The 20,125-nt window shown below is 35.5% G+C and overlaps 1 protein-coding gene across 2 annotated transcripts in view; it reads right to left on the reverse strand.

Annotated features, from left to right (window-relative positions):
• Window positions 1-20,125, reverse strand: part of LOC128147067 (adhesion G protein-coupled receptor A3-like) — a 315,407-nt gene that overhangs the window by 235,740 nt on the left and 59,542 nt on the right. For both annotated transcript variants that reach the window (XM_052799271.1, XM_052799270.1), the window contains exon 2: window positions 10,582-10,653. Coding sequence is in view for 1 of the 2 variants with exons in the window: in XM_052799270.1 (XP_052655230.1) it covers window positions 10,582-10,653 (72 nt within the window). In the remaining variant the exon portion in view is untranslated. The remainder of the gene's footprint in view (window positions 1-10,581; window positions 10,654-20,125) is intronic.

Here is a 20,125-nt window from a genome sequence, read left to right on the forward strand (position 1 = left end):
GAATGGCATAAATGCCCATCACGCCAATGAGCAGCGCCTGCGAGGGAATGCAGTGCTGGCAAGTCTTATGTCTCATTATGAAGCATGGAATTAAGAGCAAAGACATGGCCTCATAGCCCATGTTGTTTCTATCAGAAGGAAAAAAATACCACAAGAACCAGAGAAATGAATGTGGCAGTTTAGGAGACAAACAAAAAACAGGCTTAAGGTAGGAAGAAAAGATGGGAAACATGTTTGGTTCTGGACCCTTGCACTAAAATTATGGGACTGATTTTACTAACCTATTTTTCAGAGTTAATCACCGCTATTTTTAAACAGCACTGTAATACCCAAAAGGAAACATCCTCTATTTTTAGAATTACTGCTTTTTTTGCACATTATGGTGTAGCAGCTCTACACAAGTAGACATACAAGGTATTTTCCTGTTGTCTCATCCTCTAAAATATAAAGTGTGTGATGTCTAATAGTCTGTATTGTGACTTTGAACTGGTAAATAACAAATGACTAGAGGAAAAAAATACATTATCTTTCTGTCAGACTACATTACAAGTGCTTTGATAGTGACTTCCTGCTTCTAAGACAGTACGTATGCCTATTAGAAAGAGGGTAATGTAATTTTCCTTTTAATTTCTAACTCCTGTTTCTGACAATCATACTAAGAATAACAAGAGTTTTATAATTTCTGATATAATGCTAAATCTCTCTTTGATACTGCACACTATGACATAATAGATTCTGGAGTTTAGAGAGTTTGGGGAGGCTTTTTGTTTGCTTGCTTTGGTTTTTTCGGGGGGGGGCATCAAAAAAATGCACATACTCAGCTTTTGCATTACTAAATGAGTAGCTTATTGTTAGTCGTAGGATGTAATCAAGAGATCCATAAAGGACCACAGAATTAAAATGAAAAGGTAATTTTTTATTAAGTTTACCCAGTTTGACTTGTGACATTGATCCTGCCTCTGTTTCTTCTTCTCTGGTTTCTCAAAATTTCTATGCAACAGTTGCAAATTAGATATCCTCCTTCTGTGCAATTCATTGAAATACTGCCTGCAGCCAAATAATATTTACTTTGAAACACATTTTACCCTGCACTACGTTACTTCTACGTGAAGAGCAACAGTGGTTTTTCCAAGTTCAGTTTTCTGTTCCATGATGTTTTCAAAGGATCCTTCATGTCTGCTGTTGCCTCTTGCTGCTTATGTAACCAGGCAGGTATTTTCATCAAGCTACAGTAATCAGGGCATCCATGGATCTCTCGCATTTTTTACTTACAACACTGAACCCAGAAAATACATATGCATATGTCAGTTGTGATGATAGTACTGGGAGAAGGGGAATATCAATTCTGCAAACTCAAATTCCTAGTGCTGGGTCAGGATTCAGTTTATTACATTAACTCTTGCTAGGCATATTTCCAATTTAATATTTTTCACAGAAAAAAAATTATACATTCAATAGGACAGCTACAGCTGTCTTCTATCCATTAAAAAACCAAGAAGAAAAAAGTATATTTTTACAAGTAGACCTATTTGCCAGCAGGATTCTATCAATTTTTAATGACAGGATGTTAATACAAGTGTTTTATATATGGATCCATCGTATTTTTCCCTGTGATACTTGATTACACCAGATTATATTACTGAAAGAATAGACCACATTTCTGTCTGGACTAAAACCGAGCCTAAAAAGCCTATCAAGAAGACAACAAGAGGATGACCTCAGCCACAACCCCTGCAGCCCTGTTTGCCTTTGTCACAGTCCTCTCAGGTATCGAGATGTGCCAGCACTGCCTCAGTCTTGTCACTAAGACAGCCTTGTCACCAAAGATGACAAGCTGAGAGTCGTCTCCACCATTGTATAAGACCCATGCACCCCCTGTGCTATTCAGCCTACACCATGCTCAGATTGGTGCCATGGGATTTAGTGAGTTACTTCAGTTGTTGTAGTCAAAGCTGAAAATTTTTCTGACAGAGGACAATTTTCTGCTATAGAACCTGCCTTTTCACTGCTTACAAAAAAGTGAGGTTTACATTTACTAATAAACTGAGCTAACAACTTAATTTTTGTGATGCATGGAGCTGCACAAAATACGTCAACTGAGCATTAGTATCCTCTATCTGCACTTATGTATTTGTGCCCATTAAGACTGCTTCCCAGTCAGGCTAGAAGGAATGCATCAAAAATAAACAAACTACTCTATCGAGATAAGGTAAAAATGTAAAATAATCGGTATTACATAAACATCAATATACTTTTTCTTCCAACGTTTTCTCTCTCTAGATACATTGAAATCCCCCAGTATTACTAGATTTGGAGATATTAGGTAAGCAATACCATTTTGCAGATGAAAAACATAGAGAGGGGGAGAGAGATCAAGTGTGACAAAGAATGAATGAAATTTTATGGCAAAATTTTAAAGAAGAGAGTCCCTGATTTCCAATCATTTGTCTCAAATAAAAGCATCTTCTTTCCAAAAATTTTCTTCTTTCAGAAGACTCTTTTGTTTAACATCAATATATAAGTATTATATTACCTGACTGTATGCTACAGTATGCATAAAATTCCCTATTTACACAAACACCTCTTTGATTAAAAAGGATTAATTACCTTTAAGTAAAAGACGTAGTAGCTAAAAAGCTGTATTTTTATTTGAATGCAATGCCTAAAACATAGCATCTTCCAGAATCAAATGATGACAGAAGTAATCTGTCAATAAATAAATACTGTCAAGCAATAAAGTTGTCAAACAGTCAGTTGGAAATTTATCCACTATGAATAACATAATTTTAGCTAAGTAGGGTGATATGGGAAACTTCTCACTACAACATGACATTTTATTTGTAATAAAGAAATAAAGAAATATAGAAATTTGTATTTTTGCCTGATTTACAAGATATAATTAAAATGTTTTAAATGTTAATGAGGAACCCATATTTGATGCTAACCAAAATCTCTTCAAAGTGAGGAACTGAAGATATTCTGGTGCTACAACGATCATTTTTGTATCTCCTTTCAGTCTGATATCAGACTCATACCAATCCATGCCATTAAAATTGTAAGATATTAAAATGATTTTATAGAACTTGGATTTTATGGAACTAAATGGATTTTATGGAAAAAATACTTTTTTCTGACATGCATTTAATTATTTAGCAATAATTCATTTAAATGTTACAAATTTCATTGACAGATATATGAAGTTAGATATTTAAAGAACACATTCATTTAAGTGGACATCTCTGTCTTCTGGCTGTATTAGAATAAACATGACTTTGGCGTTATTGAGTAACATGACCAAGATTATCACAATGGCAGAGGACCAAGCACCAACGGGAGGCAAAATCCCAGAGCATCCAGGCTGTTACCACCACAAAGGAAGACTAGCCATGGTGGATGCAGAAGGAGCCCCAGGATGGGTAAGTAATCTGGTCCTAACCCAGAGATATGGTGCAAGCCCAGACAAAAATATCTTTCAGTGGCTGACCATGGCATTCACGATCAATGAAAAATTGAGATGGCTAAGCACCTGTGTGTATTAAACTCTGAAAAATACAGCCCAATTTACTGGCTTAAACACTCATTTTCTTGAGTGAAATAGAAACTGGTTCTCTCCACGCTCCAGGATAAGCCTTAAAACACATTCATTTCACAACAAGCTATTCTAATTTTAGGTGATAAATAATTATTATAGGGGTAAATATTTTCTTCCCTCTTTCTGATCTGTCTGCTGTCTGACATATGTTCATAGCTTTTTTTTCCCCCCTTCCTGTATTTGTAAAGCTCTTTATTTTCTGAGTATCTCCAACCCTTCAAACCTGTTATTTGCAATAGCTGTGTCTCTGGAAGAACAAGTACTTTAACTTCAGTAATTCATGAATTTTTCAGAGCTTTCCTTTTTGAGCTCAATATTTATAATTGTCTTAGTACTGAAATATTGCAGGCAAGCATACATAACATCGATTTTAAAACCGCCTGCTGTATTAGCTGCATCTAGAAGCGACAAAGGCAACTATCCTGCTTCATGCAAACACTATCATCATCATAATTAGAAAGACAATCTCTTAATCTGACACTAAAACCAAAAGGGTATTTCAAAGTTCAATGAGCACTGAGAGGAATATGAACTGTTTTCAGTCTAGTTTAGAGTATGTGCACAAAGCACAATCTTGCTCCAGGAGAAAAATCATTCCCCATGACTATTCCCATCCTTCCTCACCTACTGGAATATGCTCAACCACTTCAAATAGTAACACAGCATAATGAGGTTTTTGTAAACAATTACAATGAGCCAACACAATGAGAAATTTTACAGGAAAAATTGCTTAGATTTCCCCAGGACTCCTAGACATATTACTAGACAAAGAAAAATAATGGTTGGAGTATTTGTATTTTTATTCTTTGAGAATATTTAAAGTGAATTTAAACAAAGAACTTATTTGCTATCAATATCAACTACATCTAGAGAATTTATTAAATCCATGTGGGACTTGAAATACAAGAAAAATTGGCAGGAAAACTTCAGATGCTTGAAAGGATCTTGCACTGATTTTCCCTTCTCCCTATTTCTCCAAATACAAAAACTAGATAAAACCAAACAGTTTCAATCATGCCATGACTACTTACACAACAAACAGCTCTAAGAAACAGGTTTTAAAATTGCCCTTTCCCTGAGTAACATCACAGCATTTCTCCAAACATGGCTAAACGGCATTAGAGATTAATTAAAGTGGTCATTTGAGGTCTCCAAGATTATTAATCTATTTTCTGTTAAAAGCCCTTGCACGAAGTTAGGGGCACACTCCTTAGTTCCTTAGTTGCAGGCTCTTTAAAAAAAAAAAAAAAAAAAAAAGGAAAAAAGCGGTACAGTTGGATCCTGGCTGTCAGTCTGAAATATTATTGGTTTATAATAACTAGTATTTTTCTATTTTTACAACAATCCAAAAAAGAGCATGTAATTCTAAACTTAATTTATGAAGTTTCTAACTTCAAAGATGTCATACATATGTGTTGAAAATAAAATTGTTCAACAATTTGTTTAACCATATTTCCAATCCTTAACAGTGCCTAGGAAGACCATCTCTGTTTCTTCATGTGTATGTGTGCGCACGCACATTTGAAAAGTATAGGCAGGAAAAGAAATGAAGTGGCCAGTAATTTAAAGAATATAAATTGTATGTTTAAAGCAGCACATCACTACATCAAAAGGTAAAACCTTTATGTTTTACCCTTTCATAACTTGAGTTTTGCTAAAGAACACCCAAATACCTTATTTTTATACCAGCTGTTTAACAACATGGGTTTTTTCTAGGGTCTAGTTTGTTTTGCTTGCCTTTCCTGCCCTTTCATTCCCTCAAGTTAATGTGTTATTAGTTCAATTGCACAGCACATTATATAGTTGCAGAATGTCATACTGAAATCTACTAAAGTAGGTTTTATGCAATCTCATCTAATAATAACTGAGGACAACATGTGACTACACAGCACTGCCACACGGTAACTTTACAATACAGCAACACTTAATAAAAGTACATGCAATCTAAGTGAGACCTGGTCAAGTAAGACTGATCTATACAGCTAAAAAAATAAAATTAAAACAAAAAATAAATTCAATGCTAAATTCTTGCAAATACTTCAGTATTTTTATTTGTCTAGAAACATGTCTAGGAATATTGGGAAAATGTAACAGCAAGTTTCTGTAAAACAGTCACTGTTGAAGTGTTAGTGCCTGGCATGCTTTTCTTCCGGGTCAACTGTGAAAAATATGTGTAATCTTGCTTAGTGATCTTTCACCCCGATTTCCCAAGGAAACACTGCTTATGCAATCACAGTTTGTGTATGTTTGTTTATTTTTATTTGCTGGTTCCCTCCAAATAGCTTCTGAACCCACTAAACAGTTTCAGCCACAGGGGACAAAGGAGCAGCACTCTCAGAGGTAATTATGCTCCTATAAACTTCATGAAAAAGTACATTTGGTTATGAAACAGAGAGAGAGACTTCATACACCCACTTCAGAAAATGTCAAGTACAAGATCCACCCCATTAAGCACCAGGAAGCCCACAGCAGAGAAGCAGCCATGACAGATTGCCCCCAGCTAGAGGTAAAATGGAGAGTTAGCACAGGACAGGGGCTATCCAGGCAATTGTGATGCAGGGGTTGCTGTGGAGGGTGAGAAAATTAGTAGTGTGGATAATAGCTCAGATATACATACTGTTTTGTGCCAGCTGACATCAGGATGAGGATATAAGATTTAGTTTTCTAGTCTAGATCTTGACTTTGGGTCCAGCGCAGCTGGAGCACCTGGCCCAACAAACTCAGTCCTTGTCCCCAGAAGCATCGTGTGGACTACGGATGGCCAAATATTCTCAAGCACAAAAGGACTTGCCACAACCATTACTAATAATATCACTTTGCTGCACACTGTTCAGAGACTGCAATGTCTTTGGAGCAGGGTTCATACCATATACGGCCATGATAATGTATCTGCTAGTAACTTGGTAGTCTGCACTAGCCTATGATTCCTTGGGTAATAGCAGTCGTTAACCCCAATGCCCATAAGTTAAAAATAAACAAATAAATAACAACGATTTTTAAAAAAGCAAAGTCTAAGTCACAGATTTTTCTATTTAATATATCGTTCCAATTTATGGAATAACTATACCATCAAATTAAATACACTTAATTTTTCAGTTGTTCAGATCCTCCAATTCACTGTTTTGACTAAATGAGAGCTTCTGGATTGCTGAGACTTACTTGAAAGGACTACCTCACTATTTCATGGCTTTGAAAGCCCGCTTTACCTTTCTTTTATGGCACCCAGAGCATATGAAAAACTTATTCAAACGTCTGCAATAACCGATGCTGTCCTGCTCAGATCAATGCATCTCCCAAGAAGACAGGACACTGACTACAGACAGGGAAGGCACTGGAACTGAAACCATTACAAGCTGTCAAGTCTTTGCCCCAAGCTTCAGATCCAAACTGAATCCTCAGCCTCCTGAATGTGAAGCCATCTCCACAGGGTGTATTGCAGAAATGCGTTCAAGGTGCTCACTCTCATCTGTAGAATTTATGGCCTGTAGATCTCTTCCAGTTAAATTCCACAAAGCTCTTCATATTTTAACAGTTTCTTTACCACACTTGCTGCAAAAAGGTTTATTTTCTTACCTACACTTCTGATTTTATTCCAAATCAAGGCCTATATAACCGAGCACCATACAAAACCGACGTTTAGAGAAAGTTTTTATTCTCGCATGGTATTTAAGTAATGATATTCACTTCTTAATGCCTCTTGTTAGTACTACAAAGTAAGCCCATTGGCACAGAGGCTCATCATGATCCAGATGCCATAACACATTTGTGAGTCACCTTTCCAAATCAGCACAAGGCAGCAATTCTTAATTTCAGAAAACTCAAACTAAGTGGAGAGTGCCATCTCTACAGACCACTCATGAGTCACTGTTCACACACATACAAAGTACAGAAAAAGCACCTTTTGTGAGATGGTGTTTTTCAAAGCATTTTTACAAACTGCCCAGTAAAAATACTAATATTTCGTAAATGTATTTTGATCACTATTATATAGTTTTTATTACAGACTTTATTGAATGTTTCATTTTTAATATTAATAAAGTATTAGTAAATATAGGATTATCTTTCTGTTACTAAAAAGGAAATGACTATATCCCCAAGCACATTTTTTCCTGGCTGGCTATTTGTATCCCCTGAAAACCTCGTATCAGATTTCCTTTTACAGCCGTAACACAATTTAAGACAATCTGAAATAGAAACCTTGTAATACTCACGCTATGGTTGAAAAAAATGCAATTTTCTGAGAAGTCTGCAGAAACAAATACAAACTAGGTCTAACTATATTTTGAAAAAATTGCATTTCATGCATAATATAAGAGTTCTACAATAGTCAGCTTTAGAGAAATTGATTCTGTCTTACTCTTAGAATGGACAGTTAAGGGGCAAACAACTTATGTTTCTCAGTTTGCGTGATTAACGTTGCATAAAACGAGGATTCCTAATTTGAGACAACTGCTCAGTGAGCACAACTATCTCACTTGTGTAACATGCCGTTGAGAAATTACCAGAACTTGGGAGGACTAACACTTCTGTAATCCAATTCCTGTTGTGACATCCATTGAAAAATAAAATAATAAGGGGAAAGTTGTCACTAGCTCAGAAAGAAGGTTTGAGCACTCCAGGTTAGGAAAGAGCCAGAATATACAAGTCACTCAGTTCCACCTGAAATTTTACGTCTCCTCTGAACTTTTCAAGTTTGACATTGAATGATTTCATTTTCCATGTAAGCTAACACTCTTCTGGCTCATGATCTCATGGCAACCACAAAAGAATTACAGACACACATGATTCTTGTCTCTATGGCATTCACATTACTAATTTTTTGTTCTGAACAGGACCACAAGGAGTGCAAAGCCAAATTAAATGAGTAATCCTTAACTCCAGCACACCCACATTTCTAAGAACTTGATCTTGTAAACTTAATATTATCTTAAAGGAAGCTGGATTTCCCTGCTACTGTACTTCCTAAGATTCTCCACCTCCCCTTTCAGGCAAGGAATAAAAGTTCTTGTTAGTCCATTTTGATGAGCCATGAACATCGACAGCAAGCAGTTGCTGTCATAGTTCTCCATTTTAAGCACCTGAAGTACGGCTCTGAATTAGCTTGTGTGGAAAAGGCAAAGCTGCGGAAAGTTTGGTCCAAGGGTTAGGAGCACTCATCCAGATGTAGTTCATTCACACCCACCTCCTAGTAGATTATTCCAGCTGTTCTCACCCCCACCAGCTGAAACTGGGACTTTGCAGATATTGATAAGAAGTGTATGGGACCAGAGAACAAGAAACAGAACATCTGAATCTGATGAGAATGTCATCACCTGAACTCTAGTCTTTGCTTCAAGGACCCCTTATGGATTTTGTATTAACATCATGGCCAAATAACATTATATACAGAGGAGATGAAACTCGCTTATTTTTTCTGTAAGGTTATGAAAAATCAATACAATAAAATTAAGAAGGTTTAGATGATGATACTTGAGGCTACACAGCTAAGGCATTTTTTTGTTTTCTCACTGTTCTTAATACTGTTTGCAATGTCTTTTCAGGTTGAAGTATTTCTCTAATTAGATAAGTAAAGTTTTTAAAAGTACATGCTAAGTATCATTCCCCAATGTAAATTAAACCTTAAAAAAACCCAGAGGAAATGTTTTCCTTTATTTCTAAATACTAATGCTTTCCTTGCAGTACATTAGAATTTAATTTACTAATCTCCCTTCTTGCAATAAATTTGTAATCCTATCCTCTATTCTAAATTGTTTTGTCTAAAATACTTGTAAACTTCTTTATAAACTTCATAGCATTGCTACACCTAATATTAAACCAGTTAGTAAATAATATACTACTTTTCATTCCATACCATTCAATATTGCCAATATTAAAGAAGTGTTTGTTACATCTATAACTATATGCACAGAAAATGTAGTATTCCTTCACATAACTCTTCAGACTGTTAGCTTTATCCTAACCCTTCAAGGTGCTTAAGGGATTGCTCCAGACCTTGAAATACATTGTTTATTTTTGAATTGCAGTTATAATGTTCAAATATCTCAGTATCATACACTTAACCACCTTATTACACAACTATAAACAGCATGCACATCACACATATATAGTAAAATATTAGCTAAAGTTGATTTTAATATGTAATTTTTTTGCATATGGAAACATTCATAAAACATAGAATACATTCAGGCATTCATGAATGTAGCAACTATTTTATATCAACAGCTCTACATAATGAAGGTATTCTTACAAAGCAATATAAAAATAATTTAGCTTAAGCTGCAGGAGATATTGTAAGATAGGCATGATATAATTATTCATTTTAGATGCACTGGCAAAGTAAGTTGCCTATAGATATAAAAAATAGCCTTTTAGACTTGTTCACATGATTATTCTCAAATGAGTAACCTATATATACAGAAAGCCATGTTATTACAGTATAGCTATTACTGCTTATTTATTCCATCGAAGTTTCCAAATGTTTTCGTCCTAACTCATTAGTTGCTCCTGAGCTGCTCCTCCCCCCTCCAAATACTGGCTAGAAATACAGAGTCATGGAGCTTTATCAATATCATTGTCTGCTCCAGTGATAAATGCTGTCCAATTTCTTCAGAATATAATTAAAATATAGAATAGAATTAAAATGGGAGTATTGGAGACCAATGAGTTAAATAACCCAAACTACACGTCGGGTATATTAGTGTTACCATTACATATATCAGTCTTCACTGTGATAGTGTACATAGTGTAGTACAAGTCTTTGACTGGATGTTTATTTTAGTTCCAAATTGATGGCAGTGCTTTCCTGTATTTTCCAAGTCCACCCCCATTCACTCATTTTTATGCTGTTTCTTAACTTGATGAACACCTAGAAACTCTACTGTGCAATACAGTTCAGGAAATCTCAACTTCATTATCCGACGTTTGTTTCTATATTTAAAATACAAAGACCTTTTTAATTGAAGGTGGAACGAGGCTGATCAGTTACTCACAGTCTCTCCAGGGATCTCAGTCCAAAGAAAGAGCCGTTCTTCAACCATAAGATCTTGTTGTTACTCAGAATCCTACAAGAAGTCAGGAAAGAATCTGGTTAATAGAACGTGGTAATACTGCTGATTAAAAACATGTAATTACAGTAAATGACTGTTCTGTAAAATACTAATCACAGAATTCGCTGCTTCATTTGCATTTTCCCATCATAGCAGTAAATAAAGATTACCATTTCCTGAAGTGCATAGTTTCTTCTTTATTAAATAAAAGCACATTCAAGAAATATGTCAACAAATGAATTTGGACTTCAACTTGAAAATTGTAACCCTGATAAATGCCCACACTTCACTAGTAGATTCTAAATTACCACTGGCAATGGTACTTGTTGGGCTTCCCAGTCAGCAAAAAGGCTGATGAAGTAAGGGAGGTGTTAAAAACTGTTCCAGTAGATTAGAGGACAATATAGTCGCTTTGCAGTGGCTGCTACGGCAGGGATGTACAAAGAATGACACCATCAATTGCTGATAGATACAGAGAAAGCATTTCATTTTCTATAGGAGAGACAAACAAAAAAACACCCCTTTACCACAAAACCAGACTAGTTCAAAAACATTTTCCTATTGCAACCTCTGCATAGTAAAAATTCGGTAATTAAGCTATGCCTGGCCCATCAAGTACCAGCACCATCAAGTACACATGCAAACTGGCCTTGCACGCAAGCTATTGAAAAAGTTGTCTATTCGTCCTCTTCATGTTAAACTACTGTCATTGTCACAAATGGCTCTTTCTACTTCAGTCATTTTTCATCGCTATATTTTCCCAGCTATTTCAGAAGCAATGCAATACAAACTTTCACTCATTCTGACATGCACTCTTAAAAACCTTACAATATACAAAAGAAATGCAATTTGGTTTAGAAGCTCAAGAAATTGTTTTTTAAACAGATCTAATGATTATGCAATGTGCAGAAGAAATGTTTGTCTCTGAAAAAATCTAATTCCAACTGCTTGAGAAATGAATCTTTTAATGTAACATTTACAATAAATTATACTTCTCTAGTGCCCAAAATTCCATTTCAAAATAAGAGACATAGCTTGCAATAAAGATAGAAATAAAACAAAAATAATTCAAAAGAAATTTTATGCTCTTCACTAGCAAACTTGAGACTTTTTACTTTTGTAAAGTTTTAAAACAATCTGTTACATGAGACTTAACTTGTCTCACTCTTAGCAATTCCCATTGTACATGAAAAGTAAGTGCTTTGCCCCAGCATACACCTATTACATAAAAACTCAACTCTAGGTGCAAAAGACAACACATAACACTGATGCATAGTGAAATAGGAAATAATTATTGAGGTAGAAAAGTTAAAATACTGTAATATTAGTAAGATTTGGAGATTTTTGCAAGCTATTTCTAAAAATTCATCAATAAACATGTGTAAATATGTTTTGATGCGATTTGATGGCCCACTGTCAGAGAACATGGAGAACAGAGCAGCTCCAATCTGACCTGTACGTTATTACACTATGTTGTTACTGAATACACTTGTGCAGCAACATTATTCCTCACCCAGAACCGGTCAGTATAACCCACAAGTGGCAATTTGGGATCGATCATGAACACTTACACTCAGGCATCTGAAAGCCCCCAGAAGCCTATGTTTACAACAAAAATTAAATATGCTCCAATATATGCAGTCTATTGCCATCAACTAGGAAACTCCACATCTCACAAGATCTTCCTTCTACTTCTCAAACTAAAAATCATATGTGTGACATTAAATATTTCTCTAGTCTACCAACTCTTCACTACCTTCTTAGCAATACCTTTCAGCAGTGACATGATGAAAGACCACAGACTGTTTCAATTTGTCTTATTTGTAAGATTTTCTGGACTTTTTAGGTGGCATACAGTGACTAAATTGGAAAATTGTTTTAAAAATTTGAATATCTAAACTAGAAGGTGTAAATACATGAAATGTTCTATTATTTTATTCTGTTCTTTTATTCATCTTCTCTTCTGAGGCTGCACAGAATTTGTGTCAGTCAAGAAAAAACAAAGTCCCAAAATTAAAATTGGCCGGGCTTGGAAAGACTAACACCATAAATTCCACTTCATATTGGGTCATTTGGTTATATGCTGTGTTACAGAGAGATCGTCTTTGAGGTCTATTACAATGACATTAAATATAAATATTATATTTGGACTGTTCTGCATAGCCTGATGGGCAAAGATACACGCACTTCAGAACTCTCATCTGGCTTAGGTACAAGTAGTTCTGTCTTTGAAAAATTTTCATGGTGCCAATTTGTTTTTCCAGCCTGCTATTCATTCTGCCCAGAAAAAGAGGGCAGTTTGAACTTTGCTGGCAACTCCATGAAAATGCAGCACAAGTCAGCAGCACACGGGTCTCTTGCTCTGTACCTCTGGGTCTCCTGTATAGCCCTAAGCGTGTAGCCTGAAATCAGTATCATTAATCCACATAAAACAAACTCCTAGAAATTAAAGAGAACTATCTAACTATTAATAAATCACAAGATTAAACAGAACATTTAGTTCATAAATGGAACACTCGGTAAACACAGCTCATGTTCTGCAGTACTGCTATCTTATTTAGTCATTTCCTTCTATTTTTCTGAAAGATAAACTGAGTCTTGAAAAATATAACAGACACCACACAAAAAAAAAATCATAGAACTTAACTATGTAAATTTGAGTTTCTAAATGAAACCTTTCAAACCTTTATACCAGACTTTCACAGAGACTTTCACACAGAGATCAGGTTTCAAAAATTAAGTTTCCTTCAGGGCCTTCTCTCCTCTACAGTGCCAACTAAAATTCAGGGTTTATAAACAAAGTAATATGGGTATTACAGTTAAAATACAATTCTTTTTCTGTTCAGAATCACAGCTTTAGAGAATTCTAGCATTCCAATAAGGTCCATGGGGAAAAAAAAGATCTTCTCTATCAATTAATACAAGTTATCTACATTTTATTCAGCTGGTTGGTACACCATATGGGAAGAATCCACCTGTTTTTAATTAGCTTTAGCGATGTCCAAGAATTTGCAATGGGCTGTTATCAAGAAGGGTTTAGTTTGCACTGAAGACCAGTTCTGTGAATACAATGAACAACTTCACTGTCAAACTTAAATCATTATTTTTCATACAGTAAGGAATCACTTGTTAAACTTTTGATGCAACTCAACATTTTTCCCTTCTGAGGACATTTGCTGTAGGAATGAGACTAGGAGGGAGGAAAGTTTGGGTTACAATGTTCAATATACTAACTCAGAAATGAGGCTTAACTACAGATGATGAAAAAATCTTTTCAAGTAATCAATGCCTGGACAAATTGTGGCTCTTACGCTTGATGCTGAAATTACACAGAATAATTTTGTATATTACAACTTCAGAAAAATAACAGAATGGACATAAAATGTATGAAGTATGGCTGAAATAGTTAGATATCTCTTTTCCCTTGAATACAGTCACCTGCTTACAGGGAGATGTTTGTAATTAGAGACCTGCAGAAATTTTGCAGGAAAACAGAGACATAAAGAGCATCCTTTTCTTGTACTTACAGATGCAAAGGTTTGGTGGATAAATACATGGAAAAAAGTGTTATTGATGTATTTGATTTTGGATAGCTTCTAACATAATTGTAATTTTCAGATGTAACAGAAACTGAATTACGTATTTTAATAGAAGATTAAATATAGTTTGGATTTTTAAAACAAATCACCATCATGCACCCACTATGATTAAGTATTTCTCACCTTTTATTTATTCACAGCATTTTCACTTGTCTTTTTTTTCTGATGTGCTAGTGAATCGCAGCAATAAATATTGCTACACACTGCAAATAGGCAGCTGGTTTAAATAATTATTAATTTCTAGCCATGTGCTAAGAATCTCACATTTTCAATATTTTATTCCAAGGAGAGAAAGACTGAGAAAGTAAGCACACTTTATTTCAGTGAAACTATTTTCCAAAACTAAAATCCACTTAAAGTTACTTTTCTTTTAAAAAAAAAAAAAAGAGAAGAAAGGTTTCCTGAAGAAACCTTCTGAGAAGGTATTTATTTTGAAGATCAATTTGCAAACTGGTTTTGCACTATATATAATGACCCAAACCCCAGGTAACTAGTAGTTAAAATGGTGGTACTTTCAGCCCTAGCCCTCACAGGATACATGCAACTAAAATAGTGTTAGGGAGCAATCCCCTAGCCAGCACCACTCTGCTGATCAGACACATTATGAACTGTTTGCTCACTTCACTGACCCTTTCAAATCTTATGTCTCTGCTGCTCCTTTGCCCAAGACACTTTGGGGAACAGTTTACCCCAGGGAGCACATTCAGAAGACATTAACTCTACACCAGGTTTGTCCTTTCCCAGCCCTGTGAAGCCCTCCAGCACTATTCCCACAGGGTCCAAAGGGATATCCTTCAAACACCCTCTCTCGATCTACAGCGACACCCTAAAGCATGTAATCCATACGCATAGTTTCACCATGCAAACGTACTTCTCTGGTGGGCTGCAACACAGGCTGCATGTTATTTCATTCATCCTGCCCCGGAAATAAACCAACCAACCTCACATGTACACAAGAACCCAAATCATGCCAAGGAGCACACTAACAACTGAGAAGCATGGACGGTCAATGAGCCATTGCTTTCACTCTCTCCTGGAACTCTTTCTTTAGCAGTACAGACATACTTGAAAGGATGAATTGTTCCAATGGGCTACAAGCCACCTCTCTGATCTTCTTTCTGGTTCTTTCATTTGAATTAAACAAGCCACAAATCACATTTTGCTTAAATTGATGCTACGATTTTTGTTTTTATGAAACTATTAAAAGTGCAAAAAGATGTAATCCTGTGTAACAAAGTCTCATTCAAGTATAAAACATGCCCCGTATAAGAGAATCTACTGTAGTGTTAAAAAAAGTATCAAATAAAAAAGCTCTCAATCATAATGCAAACTTCAACTTCCTACAATCCCTCAAGCAGAGAGAAAGAATCTTTTTACCATGCCTTCCAAGTCAATGGACTTGGGTTCACTTGACATTACAGAGGAAACAAATTCCACAGCTGAGGCTTCTTCAGTGAGATGATACTGCATCCCACCCAGTAAAGACTAAAGACTGTGAGGTCACACAGCAGTGCATCCACAGAGAAAGCACATCTCAGATAACCAATTCCAAGAATGACAAGACATTTAGATGAAGACTGCTATTCCCAAATGCACAGGGAACATAGAAGGAAGTGTGACCCATTACTGAAAAATATGTGTTTCCTCTGATAATATTCACAGGGGAAAATAAACAAAAAACACACAAAAAAAACCCTACCCAGACTTCATGAAAAAAACAGTAAAATATCAACTTCCACCTGATTTTCTGCTGGGCAGCCCAGGAACTGGTTCAGACCAGGCTTGACCCAGTCCTGTGGCTAGCTAAGATGAACAACCAATGTCTAGACAATTAATCTCTCTGAAATCCTTTTTTTAAGGCCCACTCACTGAGACCAGCTGAAGGTTCACTGAAGTACTACAGGAGACACCAACCAGGAGAACAACCATACCTGCCCCTGCTGTGCACCTGCTCTTAATTCCTGTTTAGTTTTCCACTTCTCAAGTAAAAAGGTGTGTTAGATGGATATCCAAGCTAATTTGACAAAAGATAGAAAGCTCTCTCCATTAAGATTGTACATCTGGGACCTCTGTGTTGGGGTTGTGTTAAGAAATTGTGTTTCAAGTTCTGCAGTGTCTCTTACATACTAATTTCAGTTCAAGCAGAGGGGAATATTTTTATTTTAAAATAAAAATTTAAGTACTAATAGTAGCTAATCATTTTACATGGAAGCCTGATAACAGTTGACATGTTGCAGTTTAAGCTGTTTGTTCGCTTTACACGAGGCATGTAGTTAGATACAAAAGGAGTGTGAGCTGACATCCTATGAAATACTTGGACACAGTGGTGGGAAAAACATATTTAATTTCTTTATGGCATCAGAATAAGACTGGAATCATTTATATTGAAATGGTACAGTGTAAAATGAAAAACTATTTTTAAGGTTTTAAAATTCTTCTCAGTAAACCAGAATATTTTTTAGTCCCACAACATCCATAATTCATTGAGAGCTGCACCATAAAAACAAATTAAGAAGGAGCTTGCACCACAAAAAAGGCAGGAATAGAAAGGAAAAAAGAATGTCTGCTTTTTGTGCCACATATGTAGAGACATATGGAGCTATCATAAAATACAGGTAGTAATTGCACTTTTTTTTTTTCCTTCCAAACTGAAGACCACAGCTGAGCTACTACCTAGCGCTTTGACAGATAATATCAGAACTATACAGATAAACTGGGAGGAAAGTCATATAACAGTAACAAAACTGACTGAACAAGTGAAGAGAGAAAAATGATTGAAAACAGTATTGACAGCTCACTAGGTGAATGGAGTGTGGCAGACACCTAAATAGTTCATAACCAAACAGAAAGGAGGAACTTGTAAAAATGTGAGAAGTATTTATCAATTCAGTATATATCACTATTTGCGTATAGTAATTCATAGTGCCTGCTACTCTGTCCGACTTCAAGAACATCAAAACTTAAAAAAGCATAAAGATGAGTTATCAGAATACTAAAGATGCATATAATGGTCTCAAGTGACACCTCTCTTCCCTAAGGGGATTGTAGCCCATTGTATTGTCTTTTCAAACTAAATAAAGTGTGTTGTCAACATTCTTAAAAGGAATCAGACAAAAATCCTGTAGAAAGTAATAAAACCTAGTCACTTAGCACCTCTAATTCCAGCTGGTTTTATCATTATCTTCAGTATATACCAGCTTTTGTTAAACCCATTCACTTGCAGCATAACCAATTCCAAGCACTAGTGAAAACAGAAAAATGCTCAAAAATGACCTTCCATTGTAGATAGTGTTACATGTGGCAAAAAACCCCAAACAGCTACAGCCAAAGAAGCAACAACAGTGTACTAATTATCCTTCTAATTAGAACACTACCAGCAGAACAGATATTTCCAGATCTTGACACTATTTGATTATAGCAAGAGAAGCAATGAAACTATAAGCACTGAGAAATTTCCTTGTAGGTAATTATTTAAATGAAAATCCTTCCAGAAGTGCAAAGAAACCCTAATAGTCTGTCATACATTTAATGGAATGTAGGAGAAACTGTAGCTGACCACTCATGTTATGGAAACACAATACTGCCTTTGTGGAAAATCACTGTTCAATAGCCTCACTTTCAGTAATTCAAAATATAAGGCAAAACCATATTTTTGTTGCTTCGGTGTTCATACTGGTGGCTTTTCATCAGCAGTCCTCTTGGGTCATATAAGAGACTGCTAGGTCACATTCAAAATAACAAAGCCAGAGAGTTCTTGCATAAATCATCACACCAACCAATTTAATTAACTAAAATCATATTCAAGAGCATTATTGTGTAAGCAACATCACAGTTCAAACAGTAAAACAAAATATTATCATCACTAACAGGACACATAACTCATCCTCTCCCTAATACTGGTTCAGCAGTATTAATGTATTAACAAAAGGAAGCAGCAAGGTCACTCTTAATATGATTTCTTAACAGTGGGGGAGTTAGAGAGTTCCCAGCTTTTGAAACAAGCCCCCTCCACTACAGGGTGATATTCATTAACTGAACAGGACAAGAAGCAGCAGGAATCAAAGCATTACTAATAGGACTGTAAGTACTTCAGAAAAGTAATGTGGTTGTCTATTTTATAACTTTTGTCAGGCACCAGCCAATTTCTGAACTAGATGATGCTCTTAAGTAAAACATTTTTTTCCACAAGAACTTTAAACTGTAAAGGTTGTATCTGTAGATCAGTGAAGACCCAAAGTATCATACAGGATTCTATGCTCAAAGTTTAATCAATTGTATTTAATAAAGTCAACACCTGGAAAACTTAAGTCATTAGTGGATGATCATAGAAAAAGGTTGGACAATATAAACAGTACGTAGAATAAAATTATGGAGTGCTATTTCCTGAAATCATAGAATATTGACCTACTGTGGATATAAAAATATGATGAATCATTACTATTTTACTACAACATGTACACATATTTATAACATCATTAAACTGTCTAGATAAATCTTGCTTTTAGAAGTTTTGAACTTGAGTGCAGATAACTTTTTCAAATGTAATCTAAAAAAACTAACACATGATCTTTTGGTAAGACAGCATTTTCATTAAATCTTTTGAAAAAGAGATAATTCTGTCTAAGTGAACTTTTGGACTATGCCACTATACCTATCATGTGCATGGTCTTTAGTTGAGAGATAGTTACGTGTGTGTAACTTTCTGTGATGGGTCCTACTGAGTCTAGCAGAATTATTTACATGAATTAAATTTATCATGTGCATTAGTTTTTGAAGATCAAAGCTTCTATTGTCAACATTTTCTTTGGAGAAAGGGAGGAATTGTTCAAAGCTCGCTCTACAATGAGAAGGAAATCCTTACCCCTGAACTTTCAATAAAACATCATTTCTGAAAGCATATGTAGGCAATTGGTGACAGCATGGGTCTGCATGCCTTGTTGTTCCTGGTTTTGCCTTTGACTCACTGCACAGCCTTCATTCAATGAATATATATTTACATGCATTTTTAGTGGGAAAAAGGAGACTGATACAGAATATAAAAAAATAACAAGTTCTTCACTGAATAAGCTGGTGTAATATGCAAATGGATTTAATGAAGTGATTGTTTATAGGTGAATTAGCTTTTGATTTGCTTGTCATTCAACTCAGTTGACATTATGCGGAAATTACGTTCTTTTATTTGTTTCTCATTCAAACTTTTATACAATTCACCAATAGCCACAGTGCAAACAACACCAGGAGGAGCAGAGCAGCTGAGTGAACAATGCACAAGAACAATGTGCAGATTTGAGCATTTCAGTGTGCTCGGCACCAGTTAGACAGAAAAGAGCTGAGAAGCATCTCTATCCTGTAGGGTAGGAATTTTTACACTCATTTCAGTGGGACTAAGGGGTTCATTTAGGTTCCCCATTTCAAAATGGTTACTGCAAGTAATTTGCCATGGTGATTCATGCAAGGTCAACATAGCAGCATGCCCTTCCTTTCTCCTGGGTTTACACTCTACTGCTCAGCCAAATAATCATCAGCATCCCAGACTGCCTTGTAGCTCTCACAGGTGGGCCAAACCTGTTTTTTACATTACCTATGATACATTCAGGTGGCTTTATTCTACAAATAAATTCTGAAACCTTGTTTAAGTTCAAGAATTTTAATAAGATTAATTAAGTTTTAATAATTTATTTGGTCAAAAATTTTTAAGAAGTAATTTGCCTTTCCTAACTGGATTTTACTACACATTTCTTTCTTCTAAGTCATTCAGGAAAAGGGTTAACAATTCCTGAGTCACCATTCCTTGTTTATTACACTTTTTGTATTACCTTTTATTTCCTTCATAAGATCTTTTCAGCATTACTCTTATTCAGCCCACTGCTCTTTTTTTAAACCCGTAA

Source organism: Harpia harpyja, chromosome 10 (genome assembly GCF_026419915.1).
Source record: "Harpia harpyja isolate bHarHar1 chromosome 10, bHarHar1 primary haplotype, whole genome shotgun sequence".
In the NCBI taxonomy this organism is placed as follows: domain Eukaryota; kingdom Metazoa; phylum Chordata; class Aves; order Accipitriformes; family Accipitridae; genus Harpia; species Harpia harpyja.